Source organism: Syngnathoides biaculeatus, chromosome 12, assembly GCF_019802595.1.
Source record: "Syngnathoides biaculeatus isolate LvHL_M chromosome 12, ASM1980259v1, whole genome shotgun sequence".
In the NCBI taxonomy this organism is placed as follows: domain Eukaryota; kingdom Metazoa; phylum Chordata; class Actinopteri; order Syngnathiformes; family Syngnathidae; genus Syngnathoides; species Syngnathoides biaculeatus.
This window is the reverse complement of record NC_084651.1, coordinates 13,917,174-13,933,813: the sequence shown is the minus strand read 5'-3', so window position 1 is coordinate 13,933,813 and position 16,640 is coordinate 13,917,174. Positions and strand designations below refer to the sequence as shown.

At 40.1% G+C, this 16,640-nt stretch overlaps 1 protein-coding gene across 1 annotated transcript; it reads left to right on the top strand.

Moving 5' to 3' along the window:
- The first annotated feature begins 1,676 nt into the window (after nt 1–1,676).
- LOC133510045 (CSC1-like protein 2) lies at nt 1,677–16,269 on the top strand. The gene is made up of 21 exons (XM_061837713.1): nt 1,677–2,039; nt 2,166–2,233; nt 5,231–5,330; nt 6,105–6,142; nt 6,238–6,380; nt 6,696–6,741; nt 6,816–6,924; nt 7,069–7,139; nt 7,580–7,660; nt 9,078–9,192; nt 9,909–10,042; nt 10,164–10,301; nt 10,387–10,540; nt 11,049–11,155; nt 11,237–11,323; nt 12,065–12,130; nt 12,756–12,918; nt 14,159–14,264; nt 15,277–15,444; nt 15,525–15,640; nt 15,736–16,269. Exons 1-21 carry the CDS (start codon nt 1,860–1,862, stop codon nt 15,823–15,825), a joined length of 2,280 nt encoding a protein of 759 aa, XP_061693697.1. The 5' UTR covers nt 1,677–1,859; the 3' UTR covers nt 15,826–16,269.
- The last annotated feature ends 371 nt before the right edge of the window (nt 16,270–16,640 follow it).

Sequence of the window (16,640 nt, the reverse complement as noted above, 5' to 3'; positions counted from 1 at the left end):
CTTATCAGGAAGCACCTCTCTATAAGGATAGCTAACCTGGAAAAAAGGAGAAAAGAAAACCTCCTTTTTGTATCCATCAATCTCCAGGTGGCAATCTTCTTTGAGCTAGAGCTCATCAATCTATCAACGTCAAACTGGAAATCCAGGGAATTGTTTTTAACATTGGTTCCCCCCTTAGGCTATTGCAAAAAATCTTATTTCCACGTCCGTTTCGGCCACTAACGCTTGCGTCAATTCATGACACATCTGCAACCTCTTGCGTTCTGTCTCTGCAACCTCTTGCATTCTGTCTGACTGACACCCCCTCCCCAGGGAATCAGGTCATGCATTCAGCTGCTTGACTGTCAGTGCCATTGATGCACGCATACAGATGCGTACACGTCCCTCAATTGCCGAATGAGTCTCCTTTCAATTGAGAAGACCTTTGAAAAGCTCCCGCCTTCTTCCACTTTTCATTTTTGTATAGTGTTAAAGCCTTGACAGTAAATATAAATAAAGCCCTGCTTTGGTGTCAATCAAAACAGATACCACATTTTTTCTTGAATTGGGTGTCATTAGACGCAAATTTGATGTTTACATCCATCTGTGTACATCATTTTGACAAAAATGCCAAGTTGAACCAAACTTTGATTCCAAAGCTTCACCGTGTGTGCAGTGCTAATGATACACTGTACCCCAAAATTGTAATTTAGTATGACTTGGGAAACCGTTTGGCTGCTCAGTACATTACATACAGTACAAAATTGAAGATATTGATTCATTTTTTTCCCAATTTTTTGTTATATATTAGTCAAGCTCTCTTTAAAATGTGCATGACTGTCATTGATGTTAAAATATTACTTACAACAGTTAATGTACAGTTAAAACAGTTAGTGTACAGTTAAGAGCTTTTATGCTTTACTATTTCAGAACAAAGTGCTTTTGACTTTGGATCTTACACTGACTGTTACTACCATAATTAATATTCTCAGGTGTTTCAAGAGATTACCCAAAACAAAAAGAGCCCTCATTGTCAGCTGGATTTGTATTTTTTAGGGTGCCACATTAAGGCTATTTACACAAATTATGTTATCCTGTAGAGGCACAGTGAATCGGCTGTTAAGTGCTGGCCTCACACTTCTGAGGTCCAGGGTTCGATCCCAGCCCCGCCTGTGCAGAGTTTGCATGTTCTCCCCGTGCCTGCGTGGGTTTTCTCTGGGCACTCTGGTTTCCTCCCACATCCCAAAAACATACAACATTAATTGGACACTCTAAATTGCCCCTAGGTGTGATTGTGAGTGCGGCTGTCTGTCTCAATGTGGCCTGCGATTGGCTGGCAACCAGTTCAGGGTGTGTTCAGTTTTGACAGGTTCTTTTAGATCATGACACATCCAGTATTTTAAAAGAAAAACCTCACACGGGACCACTAAACAAAAATGACCCTGCATGCATAAAATAATGACCATGTCTCAATATACTGCAAATTAATTTACTCAGTGGGAAATGTGGGCCTACCTAATTGAACACAGAGCAATTGTTCTGGGGTCTGAATAACAAGGATTTCATATTGATCTTGTACAGCCAAAAATTTTCTGTCGCATTTGAGTCATTTCTGACCCCCTACAAATGATAGCTTCCTGCACTCACGCGCGTCATCTTGGAGGCCAAACCTTTATCAACCGAGACGCCAAGGCCACGTGACCTAGTGGCGTTCTTGATGGCTTCTGTAATCAAGGCAAATGCGAGTGACGTCGACTTTCCTGCGAGGTGTCATTGAAACATACACGCGATTATGATTTCGGTGGCCTCCCTGTGCATCGCCCCTCGTTTATCAAGTGCCGGAAGGAACTACTCGGAAGTTTGAGCGATTTGGAGAAGAAATGTGGTGCGCGCTTTCCTTGATGTTCTTGCCTGCGGTCAGCCACTTGGCGCAAGCCGAAAGCATTGAGAGCAACTCAATCGACCACTGCTATGGAGCTCGGCTTCAGAGTACCTTGCTGGAAAAATTCTATTTTAGCGGGGTCTTTATTGTACTCTACGGGCATTTTTTCTGCTTCGCGGTGAGTTTTTCCAAATAATTCAACTGCTTCGTCCTCTCACCTTTTCCCCTTGTTTTTAAGCCTTCGTCTTATCTTCATATGATACTGAATTAACACTGTGATTATGGATTCTTTTGCACTTTTCAGCTGGTGTTGTGTGTGTTCTGCATTCGCGTAATGACTGGGGGCTGGGGAAACGTCCCCAAAGATGATGCGTAAGTAACAATGTGACATACTGTTGCATACACCCATTGCTGTGCTGACTGCAATGTGTCTCATTAATGGTTAAAATAATACAAAGTATAACACAAATTACTTCACAAGGTCTTTGATAAAACAAGTCATTTTTATTATGTATATTCTCTTTCCATTTTTCATGTATCCCTGGAATTGCCACCCCTCATTATCATATAATTGCCCCTTTATGAACACCTTTTGAGAACGTATGAAAAGCAGGAAACGCATTTTCGGAGACTTATTTTCCTAGTATTTGAGCAAATGTTCCAATCTCAAAATTTAAAAAGTTCGGCTTCTAAAATAATTCTGTTAACCTTCCATGACGGGAAAAAAAACAACACTCCACACAAACCTTATAATTAATTCACAAAAAAATATACTAAAGGCGATATTTAGAGTTTTCAAACCAGCCTTGCATGGTTCGAACCTTCTCCCACACCCCTGGCCTTGTCAGACCAAAGCCACGCCCCCCACTACTTTGAATGTGGACCAGTCTTGTATTGTCTGAACGTGCACTGTGAACAAAATGATCTTAGTTATTGGAAAACACTATATGTTATTGGGCAGCACGGTGAATCAGCTGATAAAGCGTTGGCCTCACAGTTCTGAGGACCCGGGTTCGATCCTGGCCCCGCCTGTGTGGATTTTGCATGTTCTACCCGTGCCTGCGTGGGTTTTCTCCGGGCACTGCGGTTTCCTCCCACATCCCAAAAACATGCAACTTTAATGGACACTCTAAATTGCCCCTAGGTGTGATTGTGAGCGCGGCCGTTTGTCTCTATGTGGCCTGCGATTGGCTGGCAACCAGTTGAGGGTGTACCCCGCCTCCTGCCCATTGACAGCTGGAATAGGCTCCAGCACACTCCGCGACCCTTGTGAATATAATCGGCAAAGAAAATGGATAGATGGATAAATGTTACTGCTTTCATGATGCATTTTTTTGGGAATGTACAATCAATCGAAAATATGAGACCGATGATAACGGTGAGAATGAAGGTCAGGCCCGGAGTGCGAAATTGGGAGTAATGGCAGAATTGTTGGTGGGCTGAGCTGTTGGACCGCTTGTACACTACAATTGTCATTGTGCACGCTTTCCATTCGCCCATGTGGCCTACATTGCAGTAAAACGTGATGTAGGGAGGTGGTGAGTAGTTCTCATTCGTCACACAGGGGAAGGGCCAATTTGCCATGTATCGATTTTCTCCAGCCTGCCACTGGCCACAGCTCCTTCCAAGATGGCCCCAGTTCAAGTAGGGAACACCCCTGGACCCACTCCCAGCTTCTGCTTAGCTCCCAGCTGTTATCGTCTGCAGAGACTATTGCAATTGGTAGAAATGAATGCAAATCGACTAAACCTACAATTCTTTCCGAGCCCAGAGATGCATATGATTGATAAATGGTATAAACACAACGATGATGGAATGTTTATGTATGGCGATGGGGTCATGCATGGTAGCGAAGGTGAGCCATTCAGAACCATTGATGTAAAACTACAATGGAAGAACGTACAAATATTGCATGGGTTTCTGCACCAAAACCTCCTTGCCCCTGAAGTGAGCTGTGCAAAATGGCCAACAACTTCGAATTGTATGATGAGGTTGAGGTAGCAAAACAGCCATCTAATCGGGACAAAAATTGTCAAATCAAGACTAAATCATTTGGCAAATTCTCCTGGCTTTGACACAATGAGGAAAAAACGTTTCAGAACAGTCATATTTTTTCTGTAAATCGTGAAAAAAGGATCATCAAAGGAAAGTCGTAAGGCATGATCATTTAAAACCTGGAGGTACTTTATACCACAGGTACTGTGAAAAGGTATTTGCCCCCTTCCTTCCTTTTTTTTCCCATCACTATCACACTAAGTTTTCAAATCATCAAACCAATTTTAATATCGCTCACAGCTAACCTAAGGAAATTCTAAATGCAGTTTTCAAATAACAATTCAATTTATTAAGGCACAAAAAAATCCAAACCTTGTTTAGAGCGCTGGCTTCACAGTTCTGAGGACCGGGGTTCAAATCCCCGCCCCGCCTGTGTGGATTTTGCATGTTCTCCCTGCGCCTGCTCAGGTTTTCTCCAGGCACTCTGGTTTCCTCCCATATCCCAAAAACATGCATTCATTAGAGACACTAAATAGCCCATAAGTGTAACTGTGAGTCCGACTGTTGTCTGTCTCCCTGTGTCCTGCGATTGGCTGGCAACCTGTTCAGGGTGTACCCTGCCTCCTGCCGAAGATAGCTGGGATAGGCTCCAGGACTTTTGAGGATAAGTGGCACTGGATGGGTTAAACAAGCTGTATACATAACAAATTTGATTCCGGTAGGTTTGACTGTACTGTGACGCTGAGCATTTGTGGAAGTTGGCCTCCATAAACGTGCTGTATGGGGACTCATTTTCATCATATTGGTGCTACATGATGATTTTTCAAAAGATTTAAATAATACTGTCAGGTTACCCAGACAGTTTTAACATGTTTGGAAAAACTAAGCTTTATTTTTAATTTATTTGGAGCAATATAAATTGTTTATCGAGCTTTATGAGTTCTTAGAGCTCAAGTTCTTTCACACCAGTACGATTAGTTAGCCACATGTCCTGTGCAACGTCATCATATTGGTGCTACATGATGATTTTTCAAAAGATTTAAATAATACTGTCAGGTTACCCAGACAGTTTTAACATGTTTGGAAAAACTAAGCTTTATTTTTAATTTATTTGGAGCAATATAAATTGTTTATCGAGCTTTATGAGTTCTTAGAGCTCAAGTTCTTTCACACCAGTACGATTAGTTAGCCACATGTCCTGTGCAACGTGCTGAAATAACTACTATAGAAGCAAATATTTCCAGAAAAAGTATTCCTAATTGGACAACATTTAGGAATGCTCAAAATAATACCGTGACTATGAAGCTGATGTTTTTTAGGCTCTGTATGCCCTTCATATTGTACGTGTGAAATGCAAATACAATGTTCATGCAGTGCAATCGCGAACACGGAAAACATCGTCGATGATGACAGCGACTCCTCCTCATCTTCCAGTTCATTTTCTCCTCCACCACACTTGGACACTAAAGAATCAGTAAGTATGCTGTGACAAGACTTAATACAACCCCTGGCCATGATTGAGCAATCATGTCTCCTGGAGGTTTAGTTTGGGAGAAAATAAGGCAACTCACAGATGTTCATTGAAAATGTTCATTGAAAAGACCACTCTGCTGGCTTCAACAAACAAAAAAATCGAGAAAGAAAATGTCACAATTTATTTTAAAACAATTACAGGGAAAAAAATATGGACTTGGTCAATTGTGAGGAAAAAAAAAATCTGTAATCGTGACCACAAAAAACATGAGCATTTTTTTTTAACAGTTTGTAGTCGGTATGGAGTAAAACAGTGCCAAGTATTTGTCATCAATCTGGCTCCAACTTCCTCTGCTGTTACTAGCTCAGCTTTGCAGTTTTGAACCTCGTCATTGACCATTTGCTTTATTTTTGACCATCTTGGAGCAATTATTCATGTCAATCCACTGGTTGCAGCCTCTCTCAAAGGTGTGAGCATGCTTACTTAACTGATGATTCAGTCTTAATCTCACGAAGGTGTTTCTTTTAGAAGTGAAAATTGCAAGACGATTCAATATTTCATAAATGTATTTTTTTCCTCCACTTGATTTTAAAAAATGACTTAAGTTTTCTAGCTTGTTTTTTTTAATTCTTTTCTTCCAAACCAGCTGAGTGGTATTTTTTATAAAAGTAGTTTTGTATACATCTATTTTTTTTCATCAAAATTAACCCCCCCCCAACAATATTGATGGATGATACCCCAAAGCTCCTTGACATTTCTGTTCTCTTCTCTTAGCGTTTAATGTCTTGGGTTCATGACATGTTCCAGACCAGGTGAGGTATTGTCACCATTTGCAAAGCTAAAAATTGCAACTGGATGTTTTTCACCAAAATCAAATGTTGATCTTGTTACTGTGATCTCACTGCAGTGAAGCCAAGATAAGGAGCAAGTGCGCAGGGGATGTCATTAATTATTTAGCCTTCCAGCGGCACATCATTGGCCTTTTAATAGTTTTGACCACATTGTCTATGGGCATCCTCTTTCCCCTTAATTACTCTGGGAAACGATTTGGTAAGTGTGTGGAAAAGCCCTGACTAATTATGTCAGTTTTGGGGTGCTGGTCGACTGGTTGAAGTTGTAACTTCAATGTTTCTGCAAATTTTGCCATCCCAATTTAATGTGGAATCATTTGTGAGCAACCTTCCTTTTGATTTCACTCAAAATATCTTTTAACTGAGCTGATATCACCCACGATACTGTTATACTGTATTTTAATATCTTTCTTAGCAGTCAACTTGGGAAGTTCACTTTAAATCATTTGGGTTTGTTAACATGCTTAAAAATCCGCACTTGATGCCTATTGTAACACTTGTTTTGCTTCTGTAGAACAGGACAGTTATTTTGGGAAAACAACTATTGCAAACCTGGATAAGTACGTTTTTCATCATTTTGCTGGTGTGTAGTTTTTCTTGTCGTAATATCGCTGTCACCTTTTCGCTCACCCAGTGAAATGAGTTTGTGGGTGCACAACTTGTTTGCTGTCCTCTACCTTTTCCTGACCATCTACAGCATGAGAAGACACACGTACAACATGCATGACTTAGATGGCGACAAAGTGAGTAGCATGATCTGAGGCTTGTTTAGAAAAGCACCCTCCCCTCTCTCTGTGAAGTGAGATTATCCGTGAGTGACTCACTATGGCGCTGCCTGATTGGAACAACCGAAAAGTTTAACAACATAAACCCTTTCATTTGGACAGGCTAATTGTACGTTGTTGGTGATTGGACTCCCCACGGATGCAGAATCAGGGGAGATAAAGCATCACTTTCAGTAAGGACAATCAAGGATTTTTATATTCTTCTCTTTTAAACATTTCATCATACCGGTAATACAGTATGTGTTTCATGGAAGCCATGTGGTAGTTTCACAACCCAGTACACACACGTCCCACAAAAATTTAATGAAAAAAAAATGAGATTTGTAAGTATCTGTTTTTCACTGACTTTTTTTCCTTAAAGAACTTGTAACCCGCACCCTCACAAAAAAATAAATCATAATGTAGTATATAAAAGAGCAGAGAAAAACTGTCCCAGCATTAAAGGTGTACACATTCTCCATTCTGCATGACTAAGGCAAGCATGACAGGCTTATTAAAAAAAGAAGAGCAAAATTAATGCAATCTGCTGAGCTTGATGAAATGCTAAAAACTGCTGTTTAGGATGTTTTCCCTCATGTGTCCATTTTTTTTTTTTTTGCTTAATCTTTAATAGGGAGGCATATGAATACTGTACTGTGAAGGATGTACGCATCTGTTACGACTTCTCCAAGCTGTTGCTGCTTTTTCATAAACGGTAACAGTGTCATACATGACAGTTTACAGTGGTACCGCGGGTTACCAGTGTTATTTGTCCTGTCCTGTAACTCCGTTCTCAAACTGAAACATTGAAACTGAGGTAATGTTTCCTATAGAAATGAATGAAAGTAAAATTAATCCATTAATCCATCATTGTATTGTTAAAAATAAATGATATACTATATAGCAGGAGTTGGGAACCATTTAGGCTGAGAGCGCCATAAGCGGCAAATATTTTAAAATGAAATTCCAAGAGCCATATAATTTTAAAACTAAGTACAAGTGCATGCATTTCATGTAAGACAACACTTTAAGAGTACAATAAGTCTCATACACTACAAACATACAGTATGATGTTGCTAAAACAATGATGACAAAGTACTTCTTCCTATTAATGGGACTTTTGCTGATGGCTTTGTCGTCTGTTTCCTATGTCATTAAATTAAACTTCATGCAGCCTTTGGGACTTATTTGTGAACGTAGGTTAGTCTTAATGGTTTTTTTTTAATGTGGGAAACTTCATATGCAGAGGTAGAACCAAACATTCTCAGTACAGCAATACTCACATGTGAGTGTATGGTTTATGACAGGAAGTGCGTTCCAAGTTTTCACAATCAGCTGGTCTGCAGGTTTAGTTTTTCATTTCTCCCCACTTATGTGCTCGCCAACAATGCTTGCCGACAGTATTTATGTCAAAAAAATTCTGGTGGTGGGCAGTGCATAAGCATACTGTCATTATAAACCACATTGATGGGCTGCGTACATTTGTCATTATGAGAGTAACGCTTTAAGAGCGGGGGGGGCGGTGCAAGGTAAACTAGGAAGAAGAGTGTGTGGCAGTGCAGAAGGTCGTTCGAGAAAGTTAAGTGTGCTGCCAAAATATTCACGCCATCATGCGATCGACCGCACTCCTCTATACAGTATGTTGTTATGAGAGCTCTACGCAACCACCAAAAGAGCCAGGTATAGCTCGCGAGCCATAGGTTCCCGACCCCCGCTGTATAGAAATAGGTGAAAACAATTTCTTATGATAGTGGTAGCAAATCGCTGCAGTTCAGTTTTGTGTACAGTAAGGTTTCCAGTCTTTGTGGTGATTTGTAGCCCGATTTGGGGACCAACTTCCCACAATTCACAGCAGCTTTTGTGTTACATTGCATTGTGGGATGTGGTGACGATTTTAGGCAAAACAAAACAAACAAACCTAGAGCATTGAGCAATGATAATGCGTTTCAAGAAAATGCACAAAGTTCAGAGCATTCCACAGCCTAACCCGAATCATTTTTAAAATGTACTCATTAACCAAATCATTTGTAAACGGGGGTTATTTAAAAACCGAGGTGCCACTGTGAATCTCGGAGCATTTCTCTCCTATTTGTGCCTCAGCAGTGGTTTTACCCAGGTGACTGTGTGTCCAGGAAGAGAGCAGAGAGCCAAAAAAACTTTTACCTTGAGCAGCAGGCTCACGGCACCACCACCATGATGAACGCAAAACTTTGTCGAAATTTGTGGTGTTTCAAACGGGAAAAGCAGGTCAGAATGGGCATGTCCTCTCTTTATCCCTTCATGCGAAGGTTCTTGTACACTATGTGCGAACACACAGTTGCCTTCATGGACCCCCACACAATCGGCAGGGTTGATACAGTCTGAGAATGGTGTGCTTGTATATACTTAGGTGGCGATCTGGCATGTCCACTTTGACACACACAAAAATGAACAGGAATTCCCAGGAATCCCGTTGATGATGTAAAGAAAACTATATTCACACAGTCACCTCCAAAAGTATTGGGACAGTCAGGTCAAATTTCTTTGTTTTGTGATTTCAGATGAAAAGATGAACATGAGAGAAAAGTTCAGAATTCTCTTTTATTTTATAGTATTTACATGTAGATGTTAAACAATTTGGGACAGGACACCTTTTATTTGATTACTTTAAAGTGAGAAAGCATTGGAACAGACATCAAATGAACTTAAAAGGGAATAACATTTCATATTTGCTCGCAAAACCCTTACTTACAATAAATGCATCAAGATTCTATGGTTATGGTCACACACATCTTATTTGCGGCAAAGAGTTCGCCATCAGGGAATCGTCTGCAGTGGCATCAAAATAAAATAAAAATAAAAAGAAAAGCAGAACACATTTAAGATCTTTCTTTAGATTAGGGGTAGCCAAAGCATTAATAATGAAAAACACCGTCAGCAAATACTGACATCGATGAACTGAATTGGACCATTTTGCCTCCTAGGAGGAGGCAGTTGTATATTACACCAGGTTGGAAAAAGTGTTATCGGAGATCCTTGAGCAGGAGAAAAGTAAAGTCCAGAAGAAGCATTTAAAAATGTCCTTTGTCACTTTTCAGAGTGAGGATGCAGCTGAAAGGCAAGGCCCATTATTATTATTATTGTTATTATTATTATTATATGTCATGTCACAAGATACTGTATAACTGTTTTTGTGTGACTGACAGATCTGTGTTATCTGAACACATGGTTCATTTCAGAATCTTGAGGGACTTCAACATTTGCATATATCATGGTTGTCACTGTCGCCGAGAGCCCAGGTGCTCGTCGCGTAGCGCCAAGCTCAAGACAGACAATTGGACGGTCAGCTATGCCCCCGATCCACATAATGTCATCTGGTAAAATGAATTTGGAGTGCACAGAAGACATGACTTGTGTTTTAGGTTAATTTCCTGGTTGGGTCTGAACAACTCTGTTCCACAGGGACCATCTATCAGTGGGAGGATTGTCATGGTGGCTCCGCTTTTTTGTCATCAACACTCTCCTTGTCATCCTCCTGTTCTTCTTTACCACTCCGACCATCATTATGGCCACTTTGGACGACTTCAATATTACCAAAGCAGTGGAGGACCTAAATGTAAGTGATTGTGTTAAGAATTGCCCTTGGATTGTCTTTTTTTTAGCATGTAACCCCATAATGTCATATCCATTGTGAATAATGTTGTTTACCCTTTTCTGGTTCAGTTTGGTTTATTCGTAAGCCTGAGTAAACACCCAAGTATGTAGTATAGACACAACACAGCAAAGTCTGCAGTCTGCACTGCAGTTTTAGATCCTGGATCTCTTTATCAAGTGTATTTCTCTTTTTGATTTTGTATTTTCATGCACTGGAGTGGATCGCTATTTGGGGAGAGCAATAATCATAATATCTTGAAAACCTTATTTTTGGATGACGCTTTGCGCATTAAAACACAATACCTGGGACACAGAAACCACAATGGTATATGTATTGCATTTGAAAAAAAAAAAACTTGTCAATGTAGAGTCCGCTATTGTCATTGTCATCCCACACGCCCATTAACACATGGTTATCCAAAAGTTGTTGAGTCTTGATCATTCAAGGTGTCGGCCTGCTTACTCCCCAGAATCCACTCGTCACTCAGTTTTTACCTACTTTCCTCCTGTGGCTGTTCTCCACCTTGCTTCCGACTATTGTCTATTACTCGTCTCTCTTTGAATCCCACTGGACCCGGTGAGATTCCACACCACTCAGTTTTCCATGTTCGGAGGACATTTGACTTATTATGCAGGCAACATTATTTCTTTTCTTCAGGTCAACAGAAAATGAAGTAACAATGCATAAGTGCTACTTTTTCCACACTTTAATGTTCCTGGTATTGCCCTCCCTGGGGATTGGCAAGTAAGCATTTTTTTTTTAAACTTGAGTCCTGCAATACAGTGAATTGAAATGATATTGTATGTGCTAGAGGTGTGGACTCGTCACATGACTTGGACTCGAAGTTATGAATTTGATGATTTTAGACTCAACTTAGTAATACTGTATATAAAGACTCGTGACTTTACCTGGACGTCAACCCACTGGACCAAAGCAATGAGAAACTAACACTTCTTAGTGTACTCTCGCTATATGATGAGTGGCAGTGGATCAATAGGTAGAGTGCGTAGTCCAGTGACCAAAGGCTCCCTGGTTTGAATCCCTGCATGTCAAAGTGGGCAAGACACTGAATACAAATTTTGCCCTCAGTGGGCATAGCACCAGCTCCCCATTGGTGTGTGTGAATGTAAACTAAGTCCCCTCCTACCCTAAATGTGGATTTTCCAAATATATTGAATATATAAATGCAGTACATAATATCCATCCATCCATTCTAAACACCGCTTATCCTGTTCATGCTCATGTGCCGATGGAGCCTAGCCCAGGTGACTTTGGGCAAAAGGTGTGTACCTAATACATATATATTAATTAATATATATCTTAAAATTTTATTTCGTTGGTAAGGACTCAAATCTGCAAATTTAGGACTTGCAACTTGACCCGGGACTTGAGGGCAGAGACTTGTGGCTTGACCTGTTCTGACCTCTGGCATGTGCCAATTGCAATTGTTCTAGTTGTCTAATGCAATTGCAATGTTTGATGCAGTTTGGAGTATTTTTTCGAGTGGCTTTTTGGCCCTACATTCTTCTCCAATGCGACACAACGATTTGCGTAAGTAAACCTGTCATGACCTTGTAACACCTCAAACACATGTATGTTCTATAGCAGTGGTACTCAATTTTAACTTTAAGGTCCTGTTTAAAAAAAAAAAACGTTTTGAAGCTGTAACCCAATGATGTACTGTATATCATGCATTACAATTCAGTCCCAGATATTTTGTTGTGACCAACAAAAACGATACATTTGAGTTGAAATGAATTCTTCTTTCAAATAAGTCGTAACATCTAAAAAGATAAACAAAAATTAAAAAAAAAATCATTAAAAAAAGTTCTTACACCTACTCAGTTAGGAGTAGGAAGAAATAATTTAGTCCTTGTGCAACTTCTATGAACAATATAGCATAGTACTGTAGTATAACAATCAGAAAGATCATTTGTATATACACATACACATTGTATACACTCATACAAGTAACAAATGATCTAATAACGGATAGGCACTTGTTTAGATCTCTGCGGGACTCAAATTCTGGAGGGCATTACAACAGCTTAGTCATTTTTTATGAATTGATGTTTGACTGCCCCGTTTAATCTTAAACCCAATATGATACCTAATTGTTCTGATCAGTCCTTATGATCATATATAAATAACATTATGTATGTCTGATTTTCACTAGGTGCGTGTTCCTTCCTGACACAGGCTCCTTTTTTGTTAAATGTGTCATTGCGGCAGCCCTCACTGGTAATGCCATGGAACTGCTGAGAATCCCGGCTCTGGCAGTTTATGCCATTCGCATTTGTATGGCTTGTTCTGAAGCCAAGAGGAGGAACATCAGGATGGTTAGTGTGGCATTTAGTGCCGTTTGATGTAAATAAGTTTCTTTATTTTAGGAACAATAGTTGATAATGTACCTAAAAACACAAGCCTCAAAATTACTCGCTTAGAGAACAGTGTTTGTTTTTTTGTTGGACCACGGGTGTAGTTCACGTAGAGACACATATTCCCCCAGTTTTTCATTGTGTCCCATTTGCCCCCACCATTCTCCACACAATTTTAGCCGTTCATTTTCCAACACGTAACGTGTTTTTCCGAGCTCTTCTTGAACACATCATGAGCAGTCTGCCCACGCACAAGGTCAGATTTTGGCTACAGGAGAGTAGTCATAACTAGTTCCACCATGCTTTTCATTTAAATGGAAATAATTTGAGTTAGCTTTAATAAATAAATATAAGTCATTCACTGTCGCCAACATTGATGGGAATATTTTGTGCATACTGGGCACAAAAATGGATCATAAGAAAAATAAAAGTAACATTGAAAAATAATTAAGCAAAATAGCTTTGCTTTTGCAACATTGCATGTCAACACAAAGTGAGGCACATAGGCCCCTTCATGGATTCACACTGCACACGAAGTGCAGATGCACACGCGTGTCCATTTGTACCATACCGTATTTCATCATAGTTCGCGGCAGTGCGTGTTTCACGCATGCGACTGGTGAGAGGTAAAAAAAAAAACAAGCCAGAGACACAAATTAGCACACTGTTGCAAGATCTGACAGGTTTGCCACCTTGCTCTCTTCTTCTTCTACAGTACTTCAAATTTGAATAGAATTACTATAGGGAGGAGCATACCGGTCAGATTTCACAAAAACGCGAGGCAAAACTGACAAAAAACATTGTTGCTTACTTGCGTGCAGTTGCACTCAAACGATTCACACTTGCATTTTCTAGCTGTGGAAAAGGTTGAGCCTTATTAAATTTACCATGCATGTGTTTGAAACATTAGAGGAAAATACTGCACCCAGAGAAAATTCACACAGGCACGGGGAGACCATCCAAACTTGATAAAGGGAGACAGGACCCCAGGTTTGACCTAACAACCTCTGAGCTGTGAGGCTGATGTGCTAACCGGTCGCCCATCGTGACGCCGTTTTACAGAGCATGTGCACAAATAAAATACGATGCTTATGGTACGCAAGACAGAATATCAATTTCTAGTGGGAACAGCAAAGGGTTACGAAAAAAGGTTTTGTGGAGTCTTCTAGATGAGTGATTTAGTTTCCATGTCATGCTGCAGCTACCAGCCACTGAATTTCCATGTGGAGCGTCTTATGCCTGGATGATGTGCATCTTCACTATGGTTATGACATATAGCATCACCTGCCCGGTCATTGTCCCATTTGGTAGGCTTTGTTTATTTTCTTTGTACATGGTCTATTTTTGCAATCTGTCAAAATGATTAAAAGTGAGACAAACATGATACATAATTTGTTATATTTCACACACTTGCTATAATTTTTTTCTCATTAGCGTGCTGACAGAACTCCATGATGAAAGGGAAAAAAACAATTGTTTACATTTTTGCAGCTTTATGAAAAATATAAAAAACAAAATATCCCACAGCCATAAGAATTCAGACCCTTTGCTCAGTATTTAGTAGTAGCCTTTTGAGCTAATACAGCCATGAGTCTTTTTGGGAATGGTGCAAGGTTTTGACAGCTAGATTTGGGGATCTTGTATCATTCCTCCTTGCAGATCCTTTGCAGTTCTGTCAGGTTGAATGGTGAACTTTGGTGGTTAACCACAGAGATGCACAATTGGGTTTAAGTCAAGGCCCAGGTCTTGAGCATTCTGGACTTGGCATGCATTTATCTTTGATTTGATTGCAATCAGTCCTGTGCCTGAAGTTGAAAAACACCCCAACAGCATGATGCTGCCACTACCATGCATCAATGTTGCAGCTATATTAGATAGGTGATGAGAGGTGTTTGATTTTCTCCACTCATGCACTTCAGAATTAAAGCCTTGGTCCCATTAGACCAGAGAATCTTGTTTCTCACCATCTTAGAATCCTTCAGGGACAAATTCCATGCAGGCTTTCATGTGTTTTCCACTGAGGAGAGGCCTCCGTCGGGCCACTCTGCCATAAAGCCTGACTGGTGGAGGTGGAGGATGGTGACGTTCTGGAACATCTCCTGACTGCATCTCTCGATCTCAGCCAGAGTGATCTTTATTTTATTTTTTTACCTCTTTTCTACTGATTACTCAGTTTGGAATTAAAGCTAGCTCCATTAAGGGTCAGGTTGCCCCAAACATCTTCCATTCCAGGATTATAGAGACCTGTTTTTCTCAATATGGGGTGTTGTGTGTACCCTCAGTCGGTCATTAAACGCTATGCCCCTCTTCCCTGTGCAGGCCTGGTATACATGATAATAAAGCAACATGTGGACCGGTACAACATTTGCTACATTTATCGCCCAACCAAATTGGACAAATGTATCCACTCTGGAGCTGTCAATCAAGCGATGGTCGGCCCTGTACTTGGACTGTTATGGCAGTTTTTCTTCTTTCTGAAACGTTCTGGTATTATATTCACATCAGTTTTTGTCTCTTGAAAAATTAAAGCCCTTGATTAATGAGTCCCTCTGCTTGCTTGTCCTCAGGTCGTTTGGCATCTTCAACCCTATTCACAGGTACTATGCTAATAATCACATTCATGATCTTCATCGCACGAGTCTGCTTTGGACATTTAAAGAAGTTCAGTCCTCACAACTATCAGGTAACAAGCTCATCATTTTGGCGTGTGTAGTGTTTATGACTTCAGTTGTTTTTCTTTATACTTTCCTGAAATCAAATGGCTTGTTTTGATGCAAGGTTAAAGAACGCCGTGATGATGGAGTGGAACAAAGCAAGGAAGGTCAAGAAGAGAACACAAACCTACATTCCCTCTTTCAGTTGAATTAGATATCCTCGGGGACACACAAGCTCCAATTTCAGTGCACAAATTAAAATGTATATAGTTCTGTTCATTGGCAAAAAAGGTGTTGCCTCCGAAGAGGTTGGCATTGAGTAAATTGGATTTTAAAATGGAAACAAGATCAATCCAATTTCTATAGCCCATCTCTTCAATGGGGTTGCGGGTAAAATAGAGCCTACTTTAGCTAATTTAGGGTGAGAAGATGGGTAAACCCTAGACTGTTTGCCAGCTAAAAATACATGCAGCATAGAAACTGTTTTCTACATCAATCGGGATAAGTAAATACTTTCTCAGCTGCTATTGAACGAGCTCAGATTGCTGGCTTTTTTTTCAAACCCACGAGTACAATGAGCCACATGATGTAACAATGTTAAATACTCTTGCATTTTTGTATTCAGAATAGAATGTAAATAAAGACATTTTTAATGGTATTTTTATTGTACACTGTTCTTGATTATTGATGGCTGTCACCATGTCGAAGTATGCTCTAAAACAGTGATTCCCAAACAGTGTGCGGGGTACATTAGTGTGCCGTGGGGAGTTATCCAATTTTATGTAATTGCTAAGAAAAAAACATTTGTTCCAAGAAAAAAATTATCTTTATTCATCTATGCCAGTGAGGCACAATGACAGAACAAAAAAATCTTCTCCTCGATGGCAGGAAGTACACAGTAATCGATCCATTTTTGGTGACATTTACTTATGTTGGTGTGCCGCGGGATTTTTCAATTGTAAAATATGCCTTGGCTCTAGAAAGTTTGGAAATCACTGCTCTAAAAAAAAAAAAAAAAAAAAAATCACT